The sequence below is a fragment of the Tribolium madens genome, unplaced genomic scaffold, assembly GCF_015345945.1.
Source record: "Tribolium madens isolate multiple individuals breed KSU strain unplaced genomic scaffold, Tmad_KSU_1.1 Scaffold_96;HRSCAF=242;Tcas5.2_LG5, whole genome shotgun sequence".
NCBI lineage: Eukaryota > Metazoa > Arthropoda > Insecta > Coleoptera > Tenebrionidae > Tribolium > Tribolium madens.
The window spans coordinates 4,877,422-4,897,863 of record NW_025401068.1 but is presented as its reverse complement, the minus strand read 5'-3'; the positions used below and the strand labels follow the sequence as shown (position 1 = coordinate 4,897,863).

The window sequence follows — 20,442 nt, the reverse complement described above, 5'->3', positions numbered from 1 at the left end:
TTGGAAGTTCATTGTTTTCTTCTCACCGACATGCTTCTGATTTGTAAGCCTTCGACGAAAAAAGGGGGCGCAACTATGCGAGTCGTGCGTCAACCGTATCTAGTTGATAGATTAGTCGTTTCAGAATTACAAAGAGAAACCCCAAGCTTGGCAATAATTTATAAAAACGAATTTGACATGGCTGTGGCTGCTTTCATTCTTCAAAACAACGATGCGAAAAAAATCAAAGTACGATTCATGAGAAAAAACAACAGGATTTAATTATACTGATTTCAGGGTTGGAAAGACGGAATCGCTAAAGCTCAAGCCTTGTACGCTCAAGCCAAGCAGATGACGTTTATTCCGGACGAACAAAGTCTAGATGTCGACTACGGATTAGACTGTAACTTAGAAAGTGACTATCACAGTCTCCAGTTAGCCCCCAGGTCGCCCCTCGCCACGTCTTCCCGTGCCAGTAGAGTCTCTAGTCTTGCCCACAGTCACAGGTACAACTTTTCCACTGTTACCGAATTTTTTCAAGTCATTTTTGTAGCGGTTCTGTCGAAATGAACGACCAATCGTCTGTCGGCTCAGCGAAAGAAGCCTCCCGCGGAGTCTCCATCGAGACCGAGAACCGCACCGGATCGATTTCCAGCGACGAAGGAGTGCAACCACTTCCTCCGGACAAGAGTCCCGTCTCCCAGAAGAACTCCTTCAAGCGCAACCTCTTCAGCAAGACTCCCAACACACTCTCCGTTCAACCCTTCGGCAGCCTGGGCCAAAGTTTGCCCAACTTGACCCTCGGCTCGCCCAATGTCGGCAGTATGAGTCTCAGTCTCAACCAAAACACCCTCTCGGTGCCCAACAACAAGAACGGGGGGCATTTACTCAGCCCCACACATCGGGGGATTTCCTACCCGCCGCCGTCCCCGACCCGAGGCAACCTCAGACGGGGGCTGGCCATCTCGCAAAGCAAAAACCCGCCGTTAATTAAGACGAGACATGTGAACTCAACAGCGAGCACCAGTCAGATACCGGCTAGTTTTGATTTTGACGTGCCGGTGATTGCAGGTTAGTGTGGCAGTGATTTTGACTCGTTCTGTACAAAATGTAACATTTTTTTCGTTTTTTGTTTCGTTCACTCTAGAAGAAGAACACTGTGAGCCTACGTAATTTCATTTATTGTGAGTCTTTTGAATGTGAACAATTAGTTTTAGAAGTTTTGTATGCGGGTCGGGTTTAGTGAATGTAGAGGGTGAACAAAAGTCGGATCAACCTGTATTTGATTTTTATCAATGCGAAAAAGAGTAATGCTTTGACTGATACAAAACTTTCCAAAACTTATCATTAGACCACTTAGGGTAGTTTTCTAGCGCAATAGCACTTGCATAAGCTTCTTCCCTTATATGCAACACGTCGTACTGCAACAAGACAGACATTGGTTGCAGTTTTTTCATCCAGTTTTTATTTGCTTATTTTTTATTTCTCGTGTTTCACGTTTTGTTTTGTTTAGGTGTGTCCCCTTCAGAGGATCAGTGCGAATCTTTTAGCAGAGGACATCATCGCCAAGCCATGAAGCGAATTTATAGAAATGATAAGAGATATCATACTGCGGGTGTTGTGGATGATATAAAGGTGACTAAAGTTTGATTTTGTATGTTTTGTGATTATTTGAATTGTAGAAAAACGGTACGAGAGATGCAAGCATCCACAAACGTTTGTCCTGGAATTGCAGTAGTCAGGAGCAAAGGCCCCCAAACGAGGACCACACCTAGCATACATTTATAAACTCCCTTGTGTCTTGTATAGTGATCTTTTTCTTCTTCAACTTTATAGTCTGTACAGTACTAGATTTACTAAAATGTCTAGTTGATTGAAAGAGAATCGAAAAACTCGGCTTGGGTTTATACGGATTGTACAAAAGCCACTGTGGACCAAAATGAACCCACAATATCACGAAAACAATAAATTTATTAGATGTCAAAAAGGTTTGGCACGTTTACATTCCTATTACATTCCAAGATAAACCTAAGCAATACTGTACCTAATCAAAAGTTCTATCTGGCCTAATATTTAAAGATTTTGATAATACTTTAAGTAGGGATTTAGAAATTTAGACCGCTTTAATTGAAATCGAAGCATCAGGTAGGTTCTCGAAAAACGCCTTTTGGAAATTTTTGTGTTTTTCAAGAAATTACCGATGCTGCGGTTAACGCGTGGACAACCGCTTTATAAAAGGAAAAATCGTTTGTTTTAAACGAAATAGTACAATGAATTTTATATTTTGGTATAAAATTTTATATTTATTTTTTTGCTTAAGAAGTCTATATTTATTTTAGTTACGCTATTAAAGAAATAAGAAGTTAAACGAAATGTATCTTTGTTATATTTATTGAGAACATCTAATAAACAGCATTACTACACATCGGGTTTGAATTTCCCAGTCACGCCAACCAAAAAACTTATATTGTCGAATTTCCCTAAAAAATGTCAATATAACCTCAAATATGGGCTACAAAATTTGGTATTTTTCTTCAATTACAACGCCTTTAGTGGATTATAAAATATGAATTTGTAGCATGGTTTCTGATTTTTTCTTCCCCAACATGGGTGGAGTCGAAGAACACATTTATAACCTCTCCCAGTGTTTACTCCTCGAGGGGCACAAAGTCGTCGTTATGACACACAGTTACGGCGATTGTGTGGGAATTCGGTACAAAACTAACGGTTTGAAAGTCTATTATCTCCCAATTAGGGTGTTTTATAATCAATCGATTTTACCAACAATGATATGCAATGTGCCTCTAATTCGCAATATTTTGATAAGGGAACAAATTGAAATAATTCACGGCCATTCGGCTTTTTCAGCCCTTGCACACGAGGCGTTGGTAATCGGGAATTTAATGGGATTAAAGGTAAATAATCATTCGTGGAAATACGATTCAACATCAATTTATTATTTGTAGACTGTCTTTACAGACCACAGTTTGTTTGGTTTTGCTGACGCCAGTGCAGTTATAACAAACAAATTATTACAAATGTCTTTAACTGATTGTAATCACTGGATTTGCGTTTCACACACAGGGAAAGAAAATACAGTCTTAAGGGCAAAAGTCAGCAGTAAAAGGGTGTCTGTGATACCAAATGCGGTTGATACATGTGCGTTTATGCCAGATCCGAGCCAAAGATCGAGCAAATATAGTAAAAAGTCCGCGTTTCATCAATTTGTTATATTAAATTTTATTTTTTTAGTCACTATAGTGGTCGTTTCAAGACTAGTATATCGTAAAGGTGTGGATTTGACTGCCCAAATTATTGCAGAAATGTGCAATAAATACGAAAGTATTAATTTTCTAATAGCAGGTGACGGACCTAAGCGCGGGTAATAACAAAAAACATATTTTTCGTCTCACATTTAATTTTGTAGATTACTCGAGGAAATTCGAGAAAGACAAGGGTTGCACGATAGGGTCACCCTTTTAGGTAGCTTGGAACATTCTCAAGTTCGCAATGTTCTAATCCAAGGCCATATTTTCCTTAACACTTCCTTGACTGAGGCTTATTGTATGGCTATAGTGGAAGCAGTTTCATGCGGGTTTGATTGGCAAAAATATCTTAAACCTGTCACATAACTACTTTTTATAGACTACAAGTCGTGTCAACGCGAGTTGGGGGAATTCCAGAAGTGTTGCCTGAGGATTTAATTTATTTGACTGAACCTAATGTCCCTTCTCTTATTAAAACTCTTGAAATCGCAATTGATGATTTAAAAAATAACAGAGTTAATTGCCCTTACGAATGTAATTTGAGGATAAAAAATTATTACAATTGGGAGAACGTTTCGAAACGGACAGAAATCGTCTATCACAACGTTATGCAAGAAAGGAGTAAGACGTTACAGGAGCAGTTATGGAGGTGAGATTAATCAGATTGAAACTCGATTTGATTTTTATGTTTTTATTTTAGTTACAAAACAAGTGGTGTTTGGCCATTTTTATTGGCAGTCTCTTTGTGTTATCTCCTGTTGCTGTTTTTGGAATACATATACCCAAGGGAATACATTGACATCGCCAGGGATTACAATTATAAAAAGAAAAGTAAAGAGAACATTTATAAGTCGCGACCTGTAAGTAAAAAGATATATTATAATTTACATGATTGCCTTTTTTAAATTAATTAATAAAAAAACTTTAATCCTCAGAGTCGATTGTCTTCAGTTAATGAATGAAATTATCAGGTGAAGAAATTCTTAACATCATAGTTAATGAATGAAAAAAGAAAAATAATAAACATGCAAACTTACCTAAGAGTTTTAATAATACAACTTGATTTTTCCACATTTTCAATAAACTGAAATAAAAAAGTAAAATAAAATCAGTAACCCAAAAAACAAAGATTTTTGTTGTGAGAACACTTCCCAACGTCAGTCTTACTTTTATGGTGGTAGTAAAAGTTATCTGCACAGTAATTCAGATAGCAAATACTTAATCATCATTTATATCTCAGATTGTAAACAAACAAACTAAATTCATTACCTACCTAGGCTAGTATTCATTTTTTTCCCATGGAGTTCTCTTCGCGAACAATCTAAAAAAAAAATACAAATACATACCTCTGGAAATCTAGGACAAAACAATTGCAACTCACCTAAAAGAATCAAGAAGCCATCTCTTTTTTTAACAGCAAATCTTCAATTTTCACGTAATCTGCAAACAAACAACACAATCAATAAAAATACAATTCATAATTCTTAAAACGCTAAGAATTCATGAAAAAGTCAGTATTAAAAAGCTCGTTTTTTATGTCAACAGAGACTTTCAGGTTAAATGAAAAAAATCATCATAATAATGCGACTTTTGCAAAAATACTTGAATCAACATAGAAACCCTAAAACTTACCTTCATTTTAGAGATGTGGAGTTGTAAAAAATGAAATGATTGTTTTTCTATTGAAAGATTTTCCACGAGGAACATCATCATCACATAACTTCCAACACAGCAAACACCCTTCAAAAAATATCGACGTTGCCAAAATAACGCGACTTATATAACCCTTGCACCAACCTCTCTTTGTCAAATTCCCTATTTTGATGGAAGCCAACCTCGCTTGGTAAAATTCCCTATTTTAATGACATTTAAAAGTGACGTGTTTGACACATGTCAACAAAAAATATGGCAGATGTGTCAAAAGCCCAAAAATTGGCGTCTGCAAGAAAAAAGGTAATTAACAAAAACTTCATTTTTGCTTTTTTAGCTTCTAACACGTCTACGTGATTTTAAAAACGCACGCGCTTTTTTTAAAAGCCTCCTTGTTTAATTAGGCCCCATCATCGTTTTGCTTTTAGTTCAAGGAATTAAAAAAGGAAAAAAAGAAGAACACTCCCCAGAAAGTACCCGAAAGTGTTGAATCACCACCCACAAGTCGGGAACAGACACCTGTGGAAAGTTTTACAAATGCAGTGAATGAACCAACGCAACTTCCAAATTACTTCAGTAATGTAAACTTTAACAACGGTTATCAGCAACCAGCGGCATTTTTTGATAACATTTCACAAAACAATGACCCTTTCGCGAGTATCACGCCCTTAAACAATCTCAATGGACACCAACAGACTGAGCAGACTACTAGTGACCTTAATATGGGGTTTTCAGTACCTGAAGACAATAAAAATGATGAAATTACGAACTTTCAAGCTTTTGACAGCGTCAAATTTGACCAGAATTCTTCCCCAAGTCCCCAGTTGTCAACAGTTGAGAGTCTGCGTCAGTTGCAAGACCAGATGGCTGAATTAATAAGTCCTAGCACTGAAAATGACCCACCTAGGATCGAGTCACAGCTGGAAATCCGGAATCAAGAATTGGCAGAACTGCTTAATCAAGAAAAATTAAAAACAGAAGAATTGAACGCTACTCTAAGGGAATACCAGACAAAACTCAACCAATTAGAAAGGGAACTAAAAGACAAGGAACTTAACACTGATACTATAGTAGAACATGAAGTTAGCACTCTTAGAGAAGAGTTACAATGTCATGTCCAAACTGTAGGAATTCTTGTAGCGGAAAAAACAGAATTAGTTGCAAATCTGAGCCAGTTCCAGTTGTCTGCGAAACAAAAAACAGCCGAATGCGAGGAGTTGCAAGGCCGATTGAAAACCTCTAGGTCACGGGTAGCAGACCTGGAGCGTGAAGTTGCACTCCTTAAAAACGAGAAATCGCAATACGACAATATGGGACGTGAGCAAAACTCCGAGTTGGAAAAGATGAAACAAAATTACCAAACTATGAAAGATGAGAAAGAAGAGTTGCTCCAGGATTTGCTTGAGGCAAGGGAAAAGCTCAAAAGTAGTTCTGAGAATTGTTTGGAATTTCAACAACAGATTAAGGAGTTGTCAAACCAGTTGTCTATGGCCAATATTAAAATCCAGCAACTCACAACTGGTGATCAAGACAGCAGTGAGATCGAAAAACTGACGCAGGAGAAATTCGCTCTTGAGAAACAAGTCGCCGATTTGAGTCACACTGTAAAAACTTTGTCGAAAGAGAGGGAAGAGTCTAGTCTACAGTATCAGCAATATGCACAACAGTTGAATGCACAATTGTCGAGTCTGGCGAATCGATTAGAGACGTTGCAGAAAGAAAACGAATCTCTGGCTATACAAGAACAGAACAGGATAAAACATATTAGCGAATTGGAGAAACAATTGCAAAGTTTGCAGAATGATCAAGTGACCTTTGCCGTTCAGAAACCCACCGGTGAAACAAAAGCCGAACTCGAAGCCGCCTTAGAATTAGTCGAGAAACTCAAAAGTGAAAATGTAGAATTACAAGGTTATAATGTTAAGGTAGCAAACGAAAAGGAGTTGCTTTTGAAGGAGTTGGAAGCAAAAGGGGAGAGTATAAGGGAGTTGGAGCGGATCATAGAAGAGTTGAGGACCAACCAACCCGACAGTGCTAAACTATTAGCCATTATGGAGAGTGATAAAGTCGCAGCGGCTCGAGCAGTTTCGCAAAACACCGAATTGAAGAATCAGATGGATAGTATGCAGGAAGTTTTCATCAAGTTGGTGAGTATCACTGGACTTGAAAAGCTTGTACTGAAGTTTTGTTTCCAGAATAATGATAAAATCGAATTGACCGAAAAATTAACGATTGAACAGCGCAATAATAAGGACTTGTTAGAGAAGTTGCAAAAAACCGAAATCCATCTGCAAACATTGGCCGACGCGATTGAAATCAAAGATAAGGAGTTGTCGCATCTTCGGGAAAGTTCGACCCAACTCGACAAACAATTACTTCAAAGTGAACAGTTAAACGATCGGTTGAGACATTACGAAGCACAAGATCATAGTTCACAAGCGTTGCAAACCGAATTGTTTCAAGCTAATCAAACTATAGAAAAATTGAATAATGAGATAAAACAACTGAAGGAGGGCGTGCAAGTGTCGTGTGATGTCAGTAATGACGTAAAAGAGTTGGAAGAGAAAGTGGAGAGATTAGAAATGAGGAATCGGGAGTTGGAGGGGAATGAAACTAAGGACGCTACTGATAGTAACCATAACGGAATTGTTTTAGATAAAGAGTCGGCCATGAAACATTTGGAAGAAAAATTTTTGCAAACAATGGAAGACATTGCCAATTTAACGGAAGAAAAGCAACGTCTCGAACACCTAGTGTTGCAATTGCAAGGTGAAACCGAGACGATAGGAGAGTATGTGGCTCTCTATCAGCAACAAAGGAGTCTCTTGAAACAAAAGACGATCGAAAAAGACCAGCAATTGTCCCAATTGGCCAATGACCGGGAGTTAATGAAGGCCAAGTTAGACAAATTGAACGAATTGGTGAAAAAGCTTATGCTTGAAAAAGGGACCGTTCCGTCCGAATTGCTGGAACATCACCAAAACAATCATCTCTGCGAAGAACACGCGAAAATCAATAACGAAATAAATAAAATCGCACAGAATACAATTACGGTCGAACCAAGTGATAATCAAAGTACGGAAACTGCCGAAGAGATAATCGCACTCTTGTCGGAGATTAAAACGAGTAATTTGATACAACCAACTGAGAATATACATCATTGTCCATGGTGTTCGGGCCAACTTATTACGGTATAAATGGGATATTGTAATTATATTGTTATTTTAAATAGCTTGATTAAAATTTATTACATAATGGCACCTGATGTGTAAATGAACTCGCCCTTTTTTCGTATCAGAATATATTAAGTTTATTTATAGATTCTTAATAGTAAACACGAACTGACAAATATACATTGATCAGACTATGCAAACCGAATCCATACTGGCAGCTGTGTAGTTCAAAACTACTTTAAAACTGGCACATCAGTCACACGGGTTTCCCCTTTGTAATTTCTCGGACACTATTTCTTACTCAAACACACAATAACTAAGTTATCACTTAAATTATTCTCCACTCTTGTTATCCGAACCACCCCTTCAACCGAAATTCTGATAATTGCTATAATCCGCGGCTGTAAAAGTCGTCGAACTCGCCACCGGCGCCACTATCGAGTACGTCACGGACCCCCCTTGTCCAAACCCTTGAACCTTTTCCCCTTCACTCTTCACCTGCGACACCACAAACCCACCCTCTTTAAACTTAACCTCCCCTCCGCCCATCAAATTGATCAATCCCGAATTCTGCAACTCAACAATTTTTGGATCGATCACCAGATTCTCCCCTGAGACGTTCAACGGTCCCATTAACCCCATCGTCTGGGCTAAAATTTTGCTCTTTGCTTCGTCCACCTCATCATCCTTCTTCTTGCCATGGGTCTTGAACCTAATGGGTGTAGGTTCCATAACGGGGGTGACGGGCTCGACCCGGTGGCCCCCTTTCAGGTCCGGCTGAGTCTCCACCCAATGGCCCGTAGTACGTCGGTGGGTTTTCAGTTGTCCGGATTGGATGAAACGCGCCGGACACATACCGCAGGCGTAAGGCCGCGCCCCCGTGTGACGACGCATATGAAGGGCCAAGTCGTTGGATTGGGTGAAGGCCCGTCCGCAAATGTTGCACACGTAGGGCCGCTCACCGGTGTGGACGCGAGTGTGGCGTAACTGGACGTTAAAAAAAAAACAGACATAATTTGTGTTTTTTTTTCTTTAAAATGAGATTCAAAACACCATACTTAATAAGTAACGCAGTAATTTGATTACGTAAAAAATTCAAAAATCTGCCGTCCGCTATTCCAGTTGTTGCTTACGATATTTTTATTGATTTAAGCGTTTACAATATGCAATTAGAAAAAGGAACCTTTCTTATCGTAAATACAACATTTACATTAATATTTAATTTCATAATATTTAATTTACTTTCCAACACAAAATTAAAATTTTTATACAGTGGCGTACAAGAAATTTTGGACATCAAATTCATGTCAGTTCAAAAAATGTCAATGTAAGCCACGCTTTATTGTCAGTTAATTGACGTTTGAAACTAAAAATTGAAAGTTTTAGTTGAAATTTATTATTGGTGTCGATTTTCCGAAACAATAATGCCAGCAATACGTATGTATTTTTATATAAGTTCAATAAATGATTTTGATTTGTTGTCATTTTTTCTCCAGCTATCAAGATAAAAATTACAAAAACCGAAAGTGAGGTTAGTGGCCTAAGGCCCGTTTTACATTTTTATGTCAGTCGAATGACAAATCCTCCAAAATTCCGTGTGCCAGTGTAACAAAGAGAGCACTTAATACCAAAATCGCTTCTAAATTTAGATTCGTCATACAGTTGTCATGTATTCAGTCTTTGGTTCCCTTTGGGACAGAATCAATTATTTACTTTCATTATTGTCTCGTTTGTTTTTTGTTCACTGTATCGAATAATAATGAATTGGTTAAACGACTCTGTATGAAACACTGTTTAGTCTGCGGTCCGCTTTTGTACTTACCAACTTATTGCTCTTATTGAACGATTTTCCACATAACGCGCAATGATAGGGTTTTTCCCCTGAGTGTGTCCTTTCATGACATTTGAGATCATGTGATCTAGGGAAACCCTTACCACACTGACTGCATTTATACGGTCTTTCCCCCGTATGTCGTCTCATGTGAACAATCTAGAACAAATCACTCAAAAGTGAGTTTTTACGGAACAACTCCTCACCATATTGCTCGAATTATTAAACTCCTTGCCGCAGTAAATACAAAGGTGCAACTTTGTAGTGTCTTTGATACCCGTATGTATCCTCTGGTGAGTCTTAAGATTATCGAGTCTATTGAACGCTTTACCGCACTCAGAACAAACATGCCGCTTATCTTGTAACAAATGTATCTTGATATGGCGCGCTAAATGATCAGACCTGTCAATGAAAAAAATTATATCAGTGCTACCAGTAATCAAACATCGAAAATACCTGCTGAAAGTCTTTTCGCATATCGAACACGTCAAATTATCCTCTTTCTCGTTCCCGGTTTGATGCACCTTCAAGTGTCGTATCAAATGCTCCCCCCTACTAAACGGCTTATTACAAATCGTACATGCATACGGCTTATTAATATGATCCTCTTCCACATGCTTAGCCAAATGCTCCAACGTCGCATACGCCTTGTCGCACCTATCACACTTATGTATCAAGAGTGCCCTGTGCAAAGTCATGTGTCGTGTTAAATGATTGGCTCGCGCGAACGCCGCTTCACACACGTGACACACGTGGACTTTGTGATGGATGGGTTTCGTCGGCGGCGTAATTTCCTCTTTCGTCTCTTGATCCGAACTCGGCTCTGCCTCGTCCGTCTTTTCAGGTTTTTCAGCCGACTCCTCTTTAGGTTCTTCCGGATCTTTCATTTTTGAAATATAAGCACTGAGAGGGACGTCGCTTTCGTCCGACATTCCATGCTCGGTTTGCATATGATGGTTGAAACTCTTCTTGTATTTGAATTTTCGGTCGCAGAATTCACATTCCATTACCTTCTTTTCGACAGGTTTCGGTTTATCGAGCTCTTTAATGCCATGGGTTTGTAGGTGGCGCTTCAGGTGGCTGGTTTTCGTAAAGCTTTTGTCACATAACTATAAAAATGGGATGGAAACAATGAAACTAAGCAAATCTTTTCTAACAGTACATAGTATGAGCTGTAATTTTTTTTAATCTTTCTCTAGGGAGGTAATTTTTAAATAGTGTAATTAACAATAGAAACAAATAATTGGAAAATGTGAATATTCAAAAAAGATTTTTTCATAAAACATTTCAAATACACTTCAGATTAGAAAAACAACTTTGATTAATTGATTATGTACTTAGTGTGAATTATTCTACTTATAATGCGATGTACTAGTTCGCAAAATTAGCTTTAGAAAGGATGGTAAAAAATTTGTTAAGCGTTCGGAATAAATACTTATGTTTAGTCTGCAGTCCACTTTAAATTGCTTCCAAACTTAATTTGTTAAAATGAAAACAAAAAATTCTTTGCTGTATTAAAAATTTGCATTTTCATCACAAAAACTCTGAAATGAAATTTTTAATAAAGAAATCTGGACTTCTTTTAAATGTCTATACTTAAAAACTCTTTTTTCCCAAAGTTATGGTTTTCTAAAAAATGAAGCTTTTTACAGCATTTTGTTCTGTCTGCTTTACAATAATATTTTATTAAATACTTAAAAAATTTAATCTTTCTTTCTAAAATCAAATATGTATGTACATATTTTAAAACTTTTTGGTGGTTTCTGTGCAAGATTATTATTAAATAATAATGCATATAAACAACCATTCAAAACAATCTTTCACAGATAATACTGAGTTGATTTTTTAATTGCTATAAAGCATTACAGACACAGGCAACAAAAAAGCAAATTATACAAACTACTAGAGAATGGAATATTTGTTTATGTTTAGTCTGCAGTCCCCTTCATTAAATATTAAAAATTTCTTGCTTATAAGGCAAAAAAAAGTGAACATTGGAGTTCAAACTCAACTTGTAATTCGTTAACTTACTTTACACTTGGCCAAATCTGACCCCGTATGCCTCCTCATGTGTATCTTAAGCCCGACAAACGTCGTCATAATCTTAAAACAATATTTACATTCATAAGTTCCTTTATCTTTTTTCGACGTTTTCGTCTTTGGCTTAAAATACTCCTCCAAAGCGTCATCCTCGTCCTCATCCTCGTTAATCTCCAACGTTATTTCATTATCGCAATCGCTGTTATTGTCCGCTGCTGTTGACTGCTGCCCGCTCTCACCCTCATCGCTCTTATCGCCCCCATCTCCCTTGTGGGTCTTCTTATGCGACAGCAAATGACTCAATTTCATGAAAGACATGCCACATTCGGCACACACGTGCCCCGTGTCGCCCTTCACGTGGGTTTTCATGTGCCTGATCAAGTGGTGGGTCCTTGTAAACTGAGCGTCGCACAAGTGGCAAGAGCGGAGTTTGTCCCCTGTGTGGCGTCGCTGATGGATGCGGAGACCCTTTTTCGTCCTTAGAACCTTCTGGCAAAAGGGACACGTAAAGGATTTAGACTTGGAGTCGTCATCATCGCTATCTGAGTCATTGTAAAGTTCTGGGATGTTGAAGTCGGGCTGAACGACTATATCGCAAGTTTCCTCCTTGATTACAGAATCGGATTGGTTGGTGAGTTCCCGTAGGGTCGTGTCGGTCTTCTGGCACTGCTGTTTGAACTCGTAGGCGAGGTTGAGCTTGTCTTCACAGGTTATGCATAAAAGGTTGGGAAGGCCGTCCCCTGAGGCAACCTGGAATTCAACCGCTGTGGTTGCAAAGGGGCACTAACGGGGGTACTTACAACCACAGCAGCGCAATCCATTAACATCTCAGCGAGTTGTAAAGTTTGGCCGCCGAGTTCTTTGGAATCGAACACATTTCGCATATTCTCATTTTGGCACATACATGAACGGCAGATTTTATCGATAACTAACTCCGTGGTTTTATTAATCATCATAAGACACGTGACTGTGTTAATTAATAACAGTTTTTTTGCATAATTGCCGAAACTATTTCAGGCACTATTTTGTTGTTGGTTTGGGTAAACACAGGACGCGCTCCACGATTTTGCGCAATGAAATTCCCATCATGGATTTTGATAATATCTCATTAGTTTTAAAAGACACGAAAAGAATAAAGTAAACACTTATCAACAACAATATTAATTTATTTACACAATTAATTAAACAATAATTTAAGGATTACCTTATTTCAAAAATGACATAAGAGACAAGTTTGATGCTTGGTACTACTGAGTTTTAAGTTGAGGCGCCAAACAAATATTTTTTTTACTCAAAACTAATTACACTAGTATAAAACTAATAACTATTTAATCGTCCCATTTCGACTTTCTTTTTACAAATTCCTCTCTTCCGTCTTCCTGAATGGCAGGATAATATCCAAGTGCATCATACTTACTCCTCATGTACGCAATATAGCCCAAACATCCCGTAAAAGCCACCAACCCTAATCCCATTATTACCAAATTCTGTCAAAAAAAACAGTTTAATAATCATTTATTTACCCAATAGGACAAATGCTAACTCACAGGTTTTACGTATAATTCAAAATTCACAGCTTTAAACAATGTTGTGCTTCTAAGAGACCGAAGGCCATCACCAGGCGCCGGGGTTTTTTTCTCATTCATTCTAATTTGTTATTGTTTATGCAATTTACGCAAAAAATCTGAAAGAAAAATAACCTCAAAAAACGTTTAAGAGGAAGTGAGTAAAGTCCCGCTGACGTTTGATTCGCAATGTTTGTTGAATGAGGAAATAATTGTTTAGAAATCACACCGAGCTCTAAGAAATCGTGAGTAGTTATCAGAAATAGAATTTTCCTGGAAATTTAAAAAATTTGAAATTGTTGCAACACTTGTGGCTGCAGGCACGATCAGTGTATTATTGGTTGCATATTCTAAGGAAAATTTAGTTTGGGAGTTTAATCTTTTGTGATATACCTACCGAAAATCTCTTTGTATCTTCTTATTATAAAATAACAAAACTAAGGATACCTACTGAAAATTGGAGATATCGATAGTTTTTGCAAAAGACTTTCTGACAGTTTTATAAAAACTGAGTTATTTTTTTTTCTTTTCTATATTTTTGATTGTTGTGTTTACCCATACGGCTAGTAAAGTAAAGCCACAATCACAGATAAGAAATTTTCAACTAAAAAATACGAAATTCCGCATTGATAAAACAGATAATAGAGCGCGGACCCAGTAATGAACGTAAGAGCAATTAATGTTTATCTAATCGCGTGCAAAAAATATTTAAGGATTAGTGTTTATTAATAAATTTAAAGTTTCATTCACGGTTTACATGTAAGCAATAAAATTTGTATCAAAGTCTAAAATCCGATTAAAGTTTTTGTGGGGGAGGTAGTAGCAATTAGTGTTCTTTTTTAATATAGTTTCTATATTTTCGGTATTTAGAATAAGTTTTCTACAGAGTAGGTAAACATAATCATAAATAATATGTATTTAAAATGGATGAAATCAGAGTTGAAAATTTTAAATGTTCGAATTCCCACAATGGGTTTAAAGCGGCTCAAGTCAAAATTTATGAATCCCATGTGGGCAAATAAACCTGTCATCGAGTCGTCAAAAGCAAATAAACATTGTCAGTTTGAGTAGAATCTCGCCAAAGGTCTCTCCCGTGTGTTTGTCGTCTCGATGAAGATATTAGTGTGTAAATTCGGTGTTTAACTACGTGTCTTAGCGCCACTTAAATGGAATGAGAAAAGAGTCGTTATTTTTTCTCACGCAACACAAATAAATATATCGGGATTCTTCAGAGATCCGTCCTATAAACTCTTTTATCCCGCTGTGTCCACTAATAGGTCGGGCAAATATTATCTCTGCCTCAGAACGTGACACTTTATTAATGCTTTTAGGAAACAAAGCAATAATTGACGTGAGAAAAAATCGCCACTGGGTAAGTACCCACACCTGGCCCGAAATCGGGCTACTAAACCCTTCAAAATCCCTGACAGCTACGGAATTTCCGCCACTTTCAGCCTACTAATCCCTCGAGCCCTTTACGACGGCACGACCCGCAGTTCCCACCTGTTGTGTGGTCGCAACCGCATTATTATTGTTTCGGGAAAAATTTTATACAAAAATGCGCACATGTGGCGGAGTTCCGTTATTCGGGGAAATTAATGACATCGTGGGACATTTTCGCCGACTCAATGTCACACGAGACACCCTCCGACATGAAAAAGCGATCCTGAACTCACCTCCACCATATTAAGCTCTCTAGCATCGGAGACGGCGATGCAGTACCGTTATGTTATTGTTTTGTGACATTTGTAATTCAGATGCGCGAATGTCTGTCACGTGACTTGGATTAAACGCAGCCGACTCGAACTGAATGCATTTTTTCAGAGGGTGACCACCAATAGAGCCATTTTTGGGACAGAAAATGTGAACACTTCTTTTCACGCAAAAAACGCTCTCTCAATGCAGTGGCGTACCACAATTTCAGTCTAAAGTGGCTTAAACCTTTTTTAGCTGTAGACATTTTGCCGAAAAATCGTAAAAAACATTATTATTATTATTATTATTATTATTATTCCTTTGGTTGATTTGGTCTTAGTTTAATAAAAAATTCAACGATATTTTCGTCACTACACTCAGTATATTTTTTATCTTGAAATAAAACACAAAGTAAAGTAAAGTCGTTTTGTCAATAAAATTTACAAATGTATTTTTCCTATCGATTGCCCTCATCCTCCAACTCTTCGACGGGCAACGTCCCTGAAAATATAGATTGTTAATATTCCCGGGGGTTGTTTGCGTCCGAGGCCAATCCCCTGCTTATCTGCAGACAGCGAGTCTGAAGTGGAGCCTCAATAAAATAATAGTGAGGCCAGACAAGGCGCTGGAGTTTTCGTCCTCGTAAATTGATAGTGGTCGCGATGGCGCCAGCATCGAGACGCCTGGCGTCGTCCTGTACCACCACGAAAACAACTTCCAATCGAAAAAATCAACTTTTAACCAATCTCCAGGGAAAACTTCGAAAATAACATTTTTTTTATCTTAAAACACTGTTTTGCAAAGATAAGGGACTTGCGGGCGCCTTAAGGACAATCATCCATCGTCCTTGTTGAGGATCGGGAAACGGTCTCGCCGCAGGGTCATTGACATGTTAGAGAAAAAACTTGATAGTTTTTCTTGTTTTTCCGATCGCAACGACGGCGACGCGTGTAATTGGCGATTTTTTGCACATTTGAGGAAATTTGGGTAAAAAGCGAAAACTTCCTAATGAGACTTTGGCAATTTTTACAAATTAAAAACGATTGGAGTGAAACTCGTTGGAAACGTGCGACCCTGAATTTTAACAAGATCTGGGTGTATTTTTGTAATTACCGGTAATGGGTCGTTAAAACGACAAGTTTTTTTGCGAATGTGTAGCAAATTTTTATAAATCGCTCGATTAATACCTAATTAAGAAATTGATTTAAAAAAATCAAACCATTTAGATTGCAATTTCGAACAAATGATAATTACCAGTGGCGTAGTATAAAATTTTTAGAAATGTGACAATATAATTTTTTGACAGTTTGTTGTATTGTTATCTATATTACTTAATGTTATTATGTATCATCTCAAATTTTGACACATATTTTTAAATGTCAATGTCGTCCAGTTAATGTTTTGTTTATTTTACTTTGGTAGCCTTGTTCTGACAGGTCATTTGGCCCATTGAAATTTGATGTAACAAAAAGTGTTATTCGGACAGTGGCGTAGACGTATTTGTAAACACCACTTTTCTCTGAAAAAATACAAGACGCCGACACAATAGAAGACTAAAATAATTACAAGCGGCAAAAGTTAATGAGTATAGAATTACAAAGCTACCTGCGATCCGACAATCTTGTAAACATCTCGTGTTTATTACACATTTTAGATTATTTTTCGTAATTTATTTGTGTCGGGCTGTGTACTACTATTACGTTACACATATAGCGCCGGATAGTCAAATTTCCGAGTGATTTATTTTATTTTTAAGTTTTATTAATCGGAAAAACATTTTAAGATGGCGTCATTGATCATCATGAAAAGGTCATAAAAAGTCAATTTTTCCGATGACACAGTCCAATTACATCTGCAAGGCCATGAAAATACTCTTCGAATTCGTCACGTGTATTAAAACAGTTGCATCGTCTGCCGACCAATCAAAGCCTATAAAATTCGTCCAGTGGCGTGCCTAAAACCCACCAAAAAAATACTCCTTTATTTATCTCCGGCGCGGTTACATAACCAGCCAACTATATTAATTCTTCAAAAATAACCGACCATGAGTCTGTAGCAATTTCAGCGTATTTTTCTCTCATGAAAGCTACAAATTGGAATTGAGGGCTCGTTTGCCATCAGCGACCTCTGTCAACGCGGAAGTGTACCACGAAATTCGCGATGGTTAGTGTCAAGCCTGGCTATTTTGGAGCGTTTATTATTGTTACGGCATACACTCCGGGAAATATTTACGAGATGAAAAATCGGGTATCATTGAATACACCTACGAGGGGATTTTCGCCGGTTTTATATCAGGATAATCTCAACGTTAAATATTTGTTTTTGATCGAAATTTCAAGCAAAAGTAACCGAATTCGTGGAAACACGCGAGCGGGCTATAAATAGAGGGCATTTAGTCAGTTAAAGCGTATTTGACCGAGACGGGGAGGTATTTTTGGATAAGTTGGGCAGATTAAGAGCGCGACGAGAACGACGGAAACGGGATTTTTCACACGGGAGAACTGAAGTTGGCTTGGATGTTGGATGCGGCAAAAAGCGGATTTTGCAGATCTGTAGATATAGAAGCAAAAAGGGGTATCTTAATCATGCATGAATTTCTAATCAAAGTAGCCTGTATCTTTGAATTATTGGTGAACTGACTATAAAAGTGTGACGTTTTCAATATAGTCAATGTTACCAACTTAGTAAGTTAGTCAAAGACCAATTTGATTGAGGTACAAGGCCTCCTAGAAATAATTGGTAGAAAATAAGAACTCAAAATGTAAAAAAAAAATAATCTTGAAATTTCATTTTGTCGAATCTATTTGAATTACATTTTTAATTGTTCTGGGACACTATACAAGGTGACAAAACACGCGCCCCAGAGAAAAATTTCAAGTAAGATAATATATCAGGAACATGGAAAAAATGTTTAAAAAAATTCTCTGTCAAAAAACTTTGACATTTATTTTTTGACCTTTGACATTTTTTTTATAGCCTGCAGCATAAAAACTTGGAAAATTATTTTTCGAACAGAAATAAATATAGTCAAAGTGCAAAATTTAAACTCTCATAACTTTGAAATTTTCATAGATAGATTTTTTTTAAACATTTTTTCCCATGTTCTTGGTATCTTACCTTACATGACGTTTTTCTCTGGGGCGCGAGTTCTGGCGCAGCCTGTATACAACATTAAAGAAATTAATTTGTTTGTTTAATTTCTCCTGCAATCACCCTGCGTTATTTATACGTAATTAAGAAATTTAAAATGTTTTGGCCGGGAGGGAATTCTTATATTAATTAAATTGTTTCACTTAAAATTTCACTAAACTACTTTTTTGTTGAAAATGCAGTACTGATCAGTTGAGTCCCTTATAAAGCCTGGGTTCCTCACCGACGTCGCCAGTTCGCGTATTATCACCCACCTATGTGAAAATAGAATTGGATGTTTTCGTATCGTACGTACCGAATTAAATGGATTCTGTTTACAGAACTCCGGCGTGAAAGACATAAAACGCACGCGATACTTCGAAAAGGTAGTCAGTTCATGCCACATTCTGGAAATTGTCGGAGAAACTCGCCTTTAAAACACTTAGAGCGTCGTAAAAAGGTGACAATTGCAAAAATATTGACAGTAAAAAGGCGTTTAGTTTAACGATCGGCCTTGCCACTGTTTCGGCAAACGCTCTGACTTTCACCGGGAATCCATTTTTCAATTTTTTTCATGCATCACACTCGTCATAACGTCGCGGATTTGCACGGGTCAAGGAACAGCGGGGAGTGCTGATGAGGGCGGAGTTATTTGTCATTCGTCAAACTGCGACTCATTATAGAGGGGCACGAACAAATTAGCAAATTGATGGTCGGGAACGCATCCGGAAGTGCTGACGGGCGCTTTTTACTAATTGACAAACAACAAACTAACCGAAATTTTGAAAAAAATCCGACTCTAACGGACAATATACAGGGTGAAGCAAATTTTGCCACCATCCATGCACAGGCAATAAAAATTCATTATCAAAAATTTTGCTATTTATGGGTTGCTGCTTAGGCAATAGTAAATCTACCCACTTGCTAAAAAGTCGTGCTTAATGATTGTTCATCTGTCAACAAAAGAAATTTGCCTTGCAAGGTCTAAGAAAACATCTGGTGATACGTTTTCAGTTTTATTAGATATCGTAAATAAGCACTTTCGAGAGAGGCTGTTGCAATTATTAGCATCTATTGTCGAATAGATTTTGCCGCTAAGCAATAAATTTTACATAAATTCGATATTAAAAAGTAATAATCTAAAAAACTATTTAAACAATAGTGTCTTCAAAATTGGAAATACACCGCAACAGAATTCAATTCATAATCACATTTTTTTTTTACAAATTGTGGAATCAAATTATTGGGTTGTATAAAATTCCCTCGTCAACACAAAAATAATCCTTAAATCTTAACAACTAAACTTCCTTTAAAAAAGATGTATATTAATTTTAATAAAACGCTTCAGTGAAATGAATTCTTTAAAATTCCGATTTTCAGAGGTAGCAGATCGATTTATTTTTCTGAAAATGGGGCGAATACCCTTAGAAAACAAATTAATATTTCCGTAATTATTATGAAATTTGACTTATATGTAGTGTTCAGCGGGAATGGTGTTTTAGTGTTATTCTGATTTTGCTCTATTGTTCTTAGTTGGGACAATCTGTAAGCGATCTAAACTCGTTCAAAAATTTGAAAACATGAAAACCGGAAGTCGGGACGTTTCAAACGGAAATTATAATGCTTCAACAGTCATACGGTGACTTGCGTTTTAATTTCACATCGAATTCGTTGGGGGGTGAATAACAACAAAAAAACCTCAAAAACGATTCTAGGCGAATCACCCCGCGGATATTTCCGGAGAGTTTATCTTTCATTATTGTCTCTAGTAATGCCAGGTAGGTCTGAATGAGTGCCGACTGTGCACTGATAAACTAATAAATACACAACGGCGATTATTCTTTTTACGGAGATAAACAGAAGGCGCCAGCGAAAAAATCGTGATAAAGAATGCATTCCAATGAAAAATTTGAAAAATGGGAATTGTACAAATATAAGAGGGAATGGAGTGTTTTTTTTTTTTTAAGAATGAAATGGTGGTGGATGAAAATGAAAATTTTGTGAATGAGCCAAAAGTCTTGATTGAAACTTAGTCAATTTGCGATGAGATTGGTAATTCGCGATGAGATAAGATAAGGAGGCGCCGAGAATTTTGCGGTGGGTTTGGTGGTGGT

General features: G+C 37.4%; 5 protein-coding genes, 1 long non-coding RNA gene and 1 other non-coding gene across 12 annotated transcripts in view; 3 read left to right on the top strand and 4 right to left on the bottom strand.

Annotated features, from left to right (window-relative positions):
- The window catches only part of LOC123013429 (pleckstrin homology domain-containing family G member 5), a 58,540-nt gene extending 56,138 nt beyond the window's left edge, over positions 1–2,402 (top strand). For all 6 annotated transcript variants that reach the window (XM_044411926.1, XM_044411927.1, XM_044411929.1 and 3 more), the window contains 5 exons: positions 1–228; positions 277–485; positions 533–1,050; positions 1,493–1,614; positions 1,662–2,402. In XM_044411926.1, coding sequence (XP_044267861.1) covers positions 1–228; positions 277–485; positions 533–1,050; positions 1,493–1,614; positions 1,662–1,754 — 1,170 coding nt within the window. In that variant the 3' untranslated portion in view covers positions 1,755–2,402. The remainder of the gene's footprint in view (positions 229–276; positions 486–532; positions 1,051–1,492; positions 1,615–1,661) is intronic.
- Positions 2,403–2,420: 18 nt separating this feature from the next.
- LOC123013426 (phosphatidylinositol N-acetylglucosaminyltransferase subunit A) lies at positions 2,421–4,248 on the top strand. Its single transcript, XM_044411922.1, has 8 exons — positions 2,421–2,503; positions 2,558–2,894; positions 2,946–3,180; positions 3,232–3,361; positions 3,407–3,574; positions 3,625–3,894; positions 3,946–4,105; positions 4,181–4,248. The coding sequence occupies exons 1-8, from the start codon at positions 2,487–2,489 to the stop codon at positions 4,205–4,207; spliced, it is 1,344 nt and encodes a 447-aa protein (XP_044267857.1). The 5' UTR covers positions 2,421–2,486; the 3' UTR covers positions 4,208–4,248.
- Positions 3,927–5,028, bottom strand: LOC123013428. The gene is made up of 5 exons (XR_006413271.1): positions 4,878–5,028; positions 4,627–4,685; positions 4,519–4,566; positions 4,283–4,329; positions 3,927–4,103 (listed from the first exon to the last, which is right to left on the bottom strand). It is a non-coding gene; the product is annotated as an uncharacterized LOC123013428 (long non-coding RNA).
- Positions 4,752–4,827, bottom strand: LOC123014024. The gene has a single exon (XR_006413301.1). It is a non-coding gene; the product is annotated as a small nucleolar RNA SNORD36 (small nucleolar RNA).
- A 56-nt stretch (positions 5,029–5,084) lies between the features above and the next one.
- LOC123013424 (golgin subfamily A member 2) lies at positions 5,085–8,155 on the top strand. The gene is made up of 3 exons (XM_044411919.1): positions 5,085–5,198; positions 5,324–7,042; positions 7,091–8,155. The coding sequence occupies exons 1-3, from the start codon at positions 5,136–5,138 to the stop codon at positions 8,090–8,092; spliced, it is 2,784 nt and encodes a 927-aa protein (XP_044267854.1). The 5' UTR covers positions 5,085–5,135; the 3' UTR covers positions 8,093–8,155.
- Positions 8,124–13,000, bottom strand: LOC123013425 (zinc finger protein 271-like). The gene is made up of 6 exons (XM_044411921.1): positions 12,740–13,000; positions 11,931–12,689; positions 10,356–11,008; positions 10,106–10,301; positions 9,891–10,058; positions 8,124–9,055 (listed from the first exon to the last, which is right to left on the bottom strand). Exons 1-6 carry the CDS (start codon positions 12,893–12,895, stop codon positions 8,435–8,437), a joined length of 2,553 nt encoding a protein of 850 aa, XP_044267856.1. The 5' UTR covers positions 12,896–13,000; the 3' UTR covers positions 8,124–8,434.
- An 89-nt stretch (positions 13,001–13,089) lies between these two features.
- LOC123013427 (small integral membrane protein 8) lies at positions 13,090–13,824 on the bottom strand. The gene is made up of 2 exons (XM_044411923.1): positions 13,487–13,824; positions 13,090–13,426 (listed from the first exon to the last, which is right to left on the bottom strand). Exons 1-2 carry the CDS (start codon positions 13,583–13,585, stop codon positions 13,268–13,270), a joined length of 258 nt encoding a protein of 85 aa, XP_044267858.1. The 5' UTR covers positions 13,586–13,824; the 3' UTR covers positions 13,090–13,267.
- Positions 13,825–20,442: the final 6,618 nt, after the last annotated feature.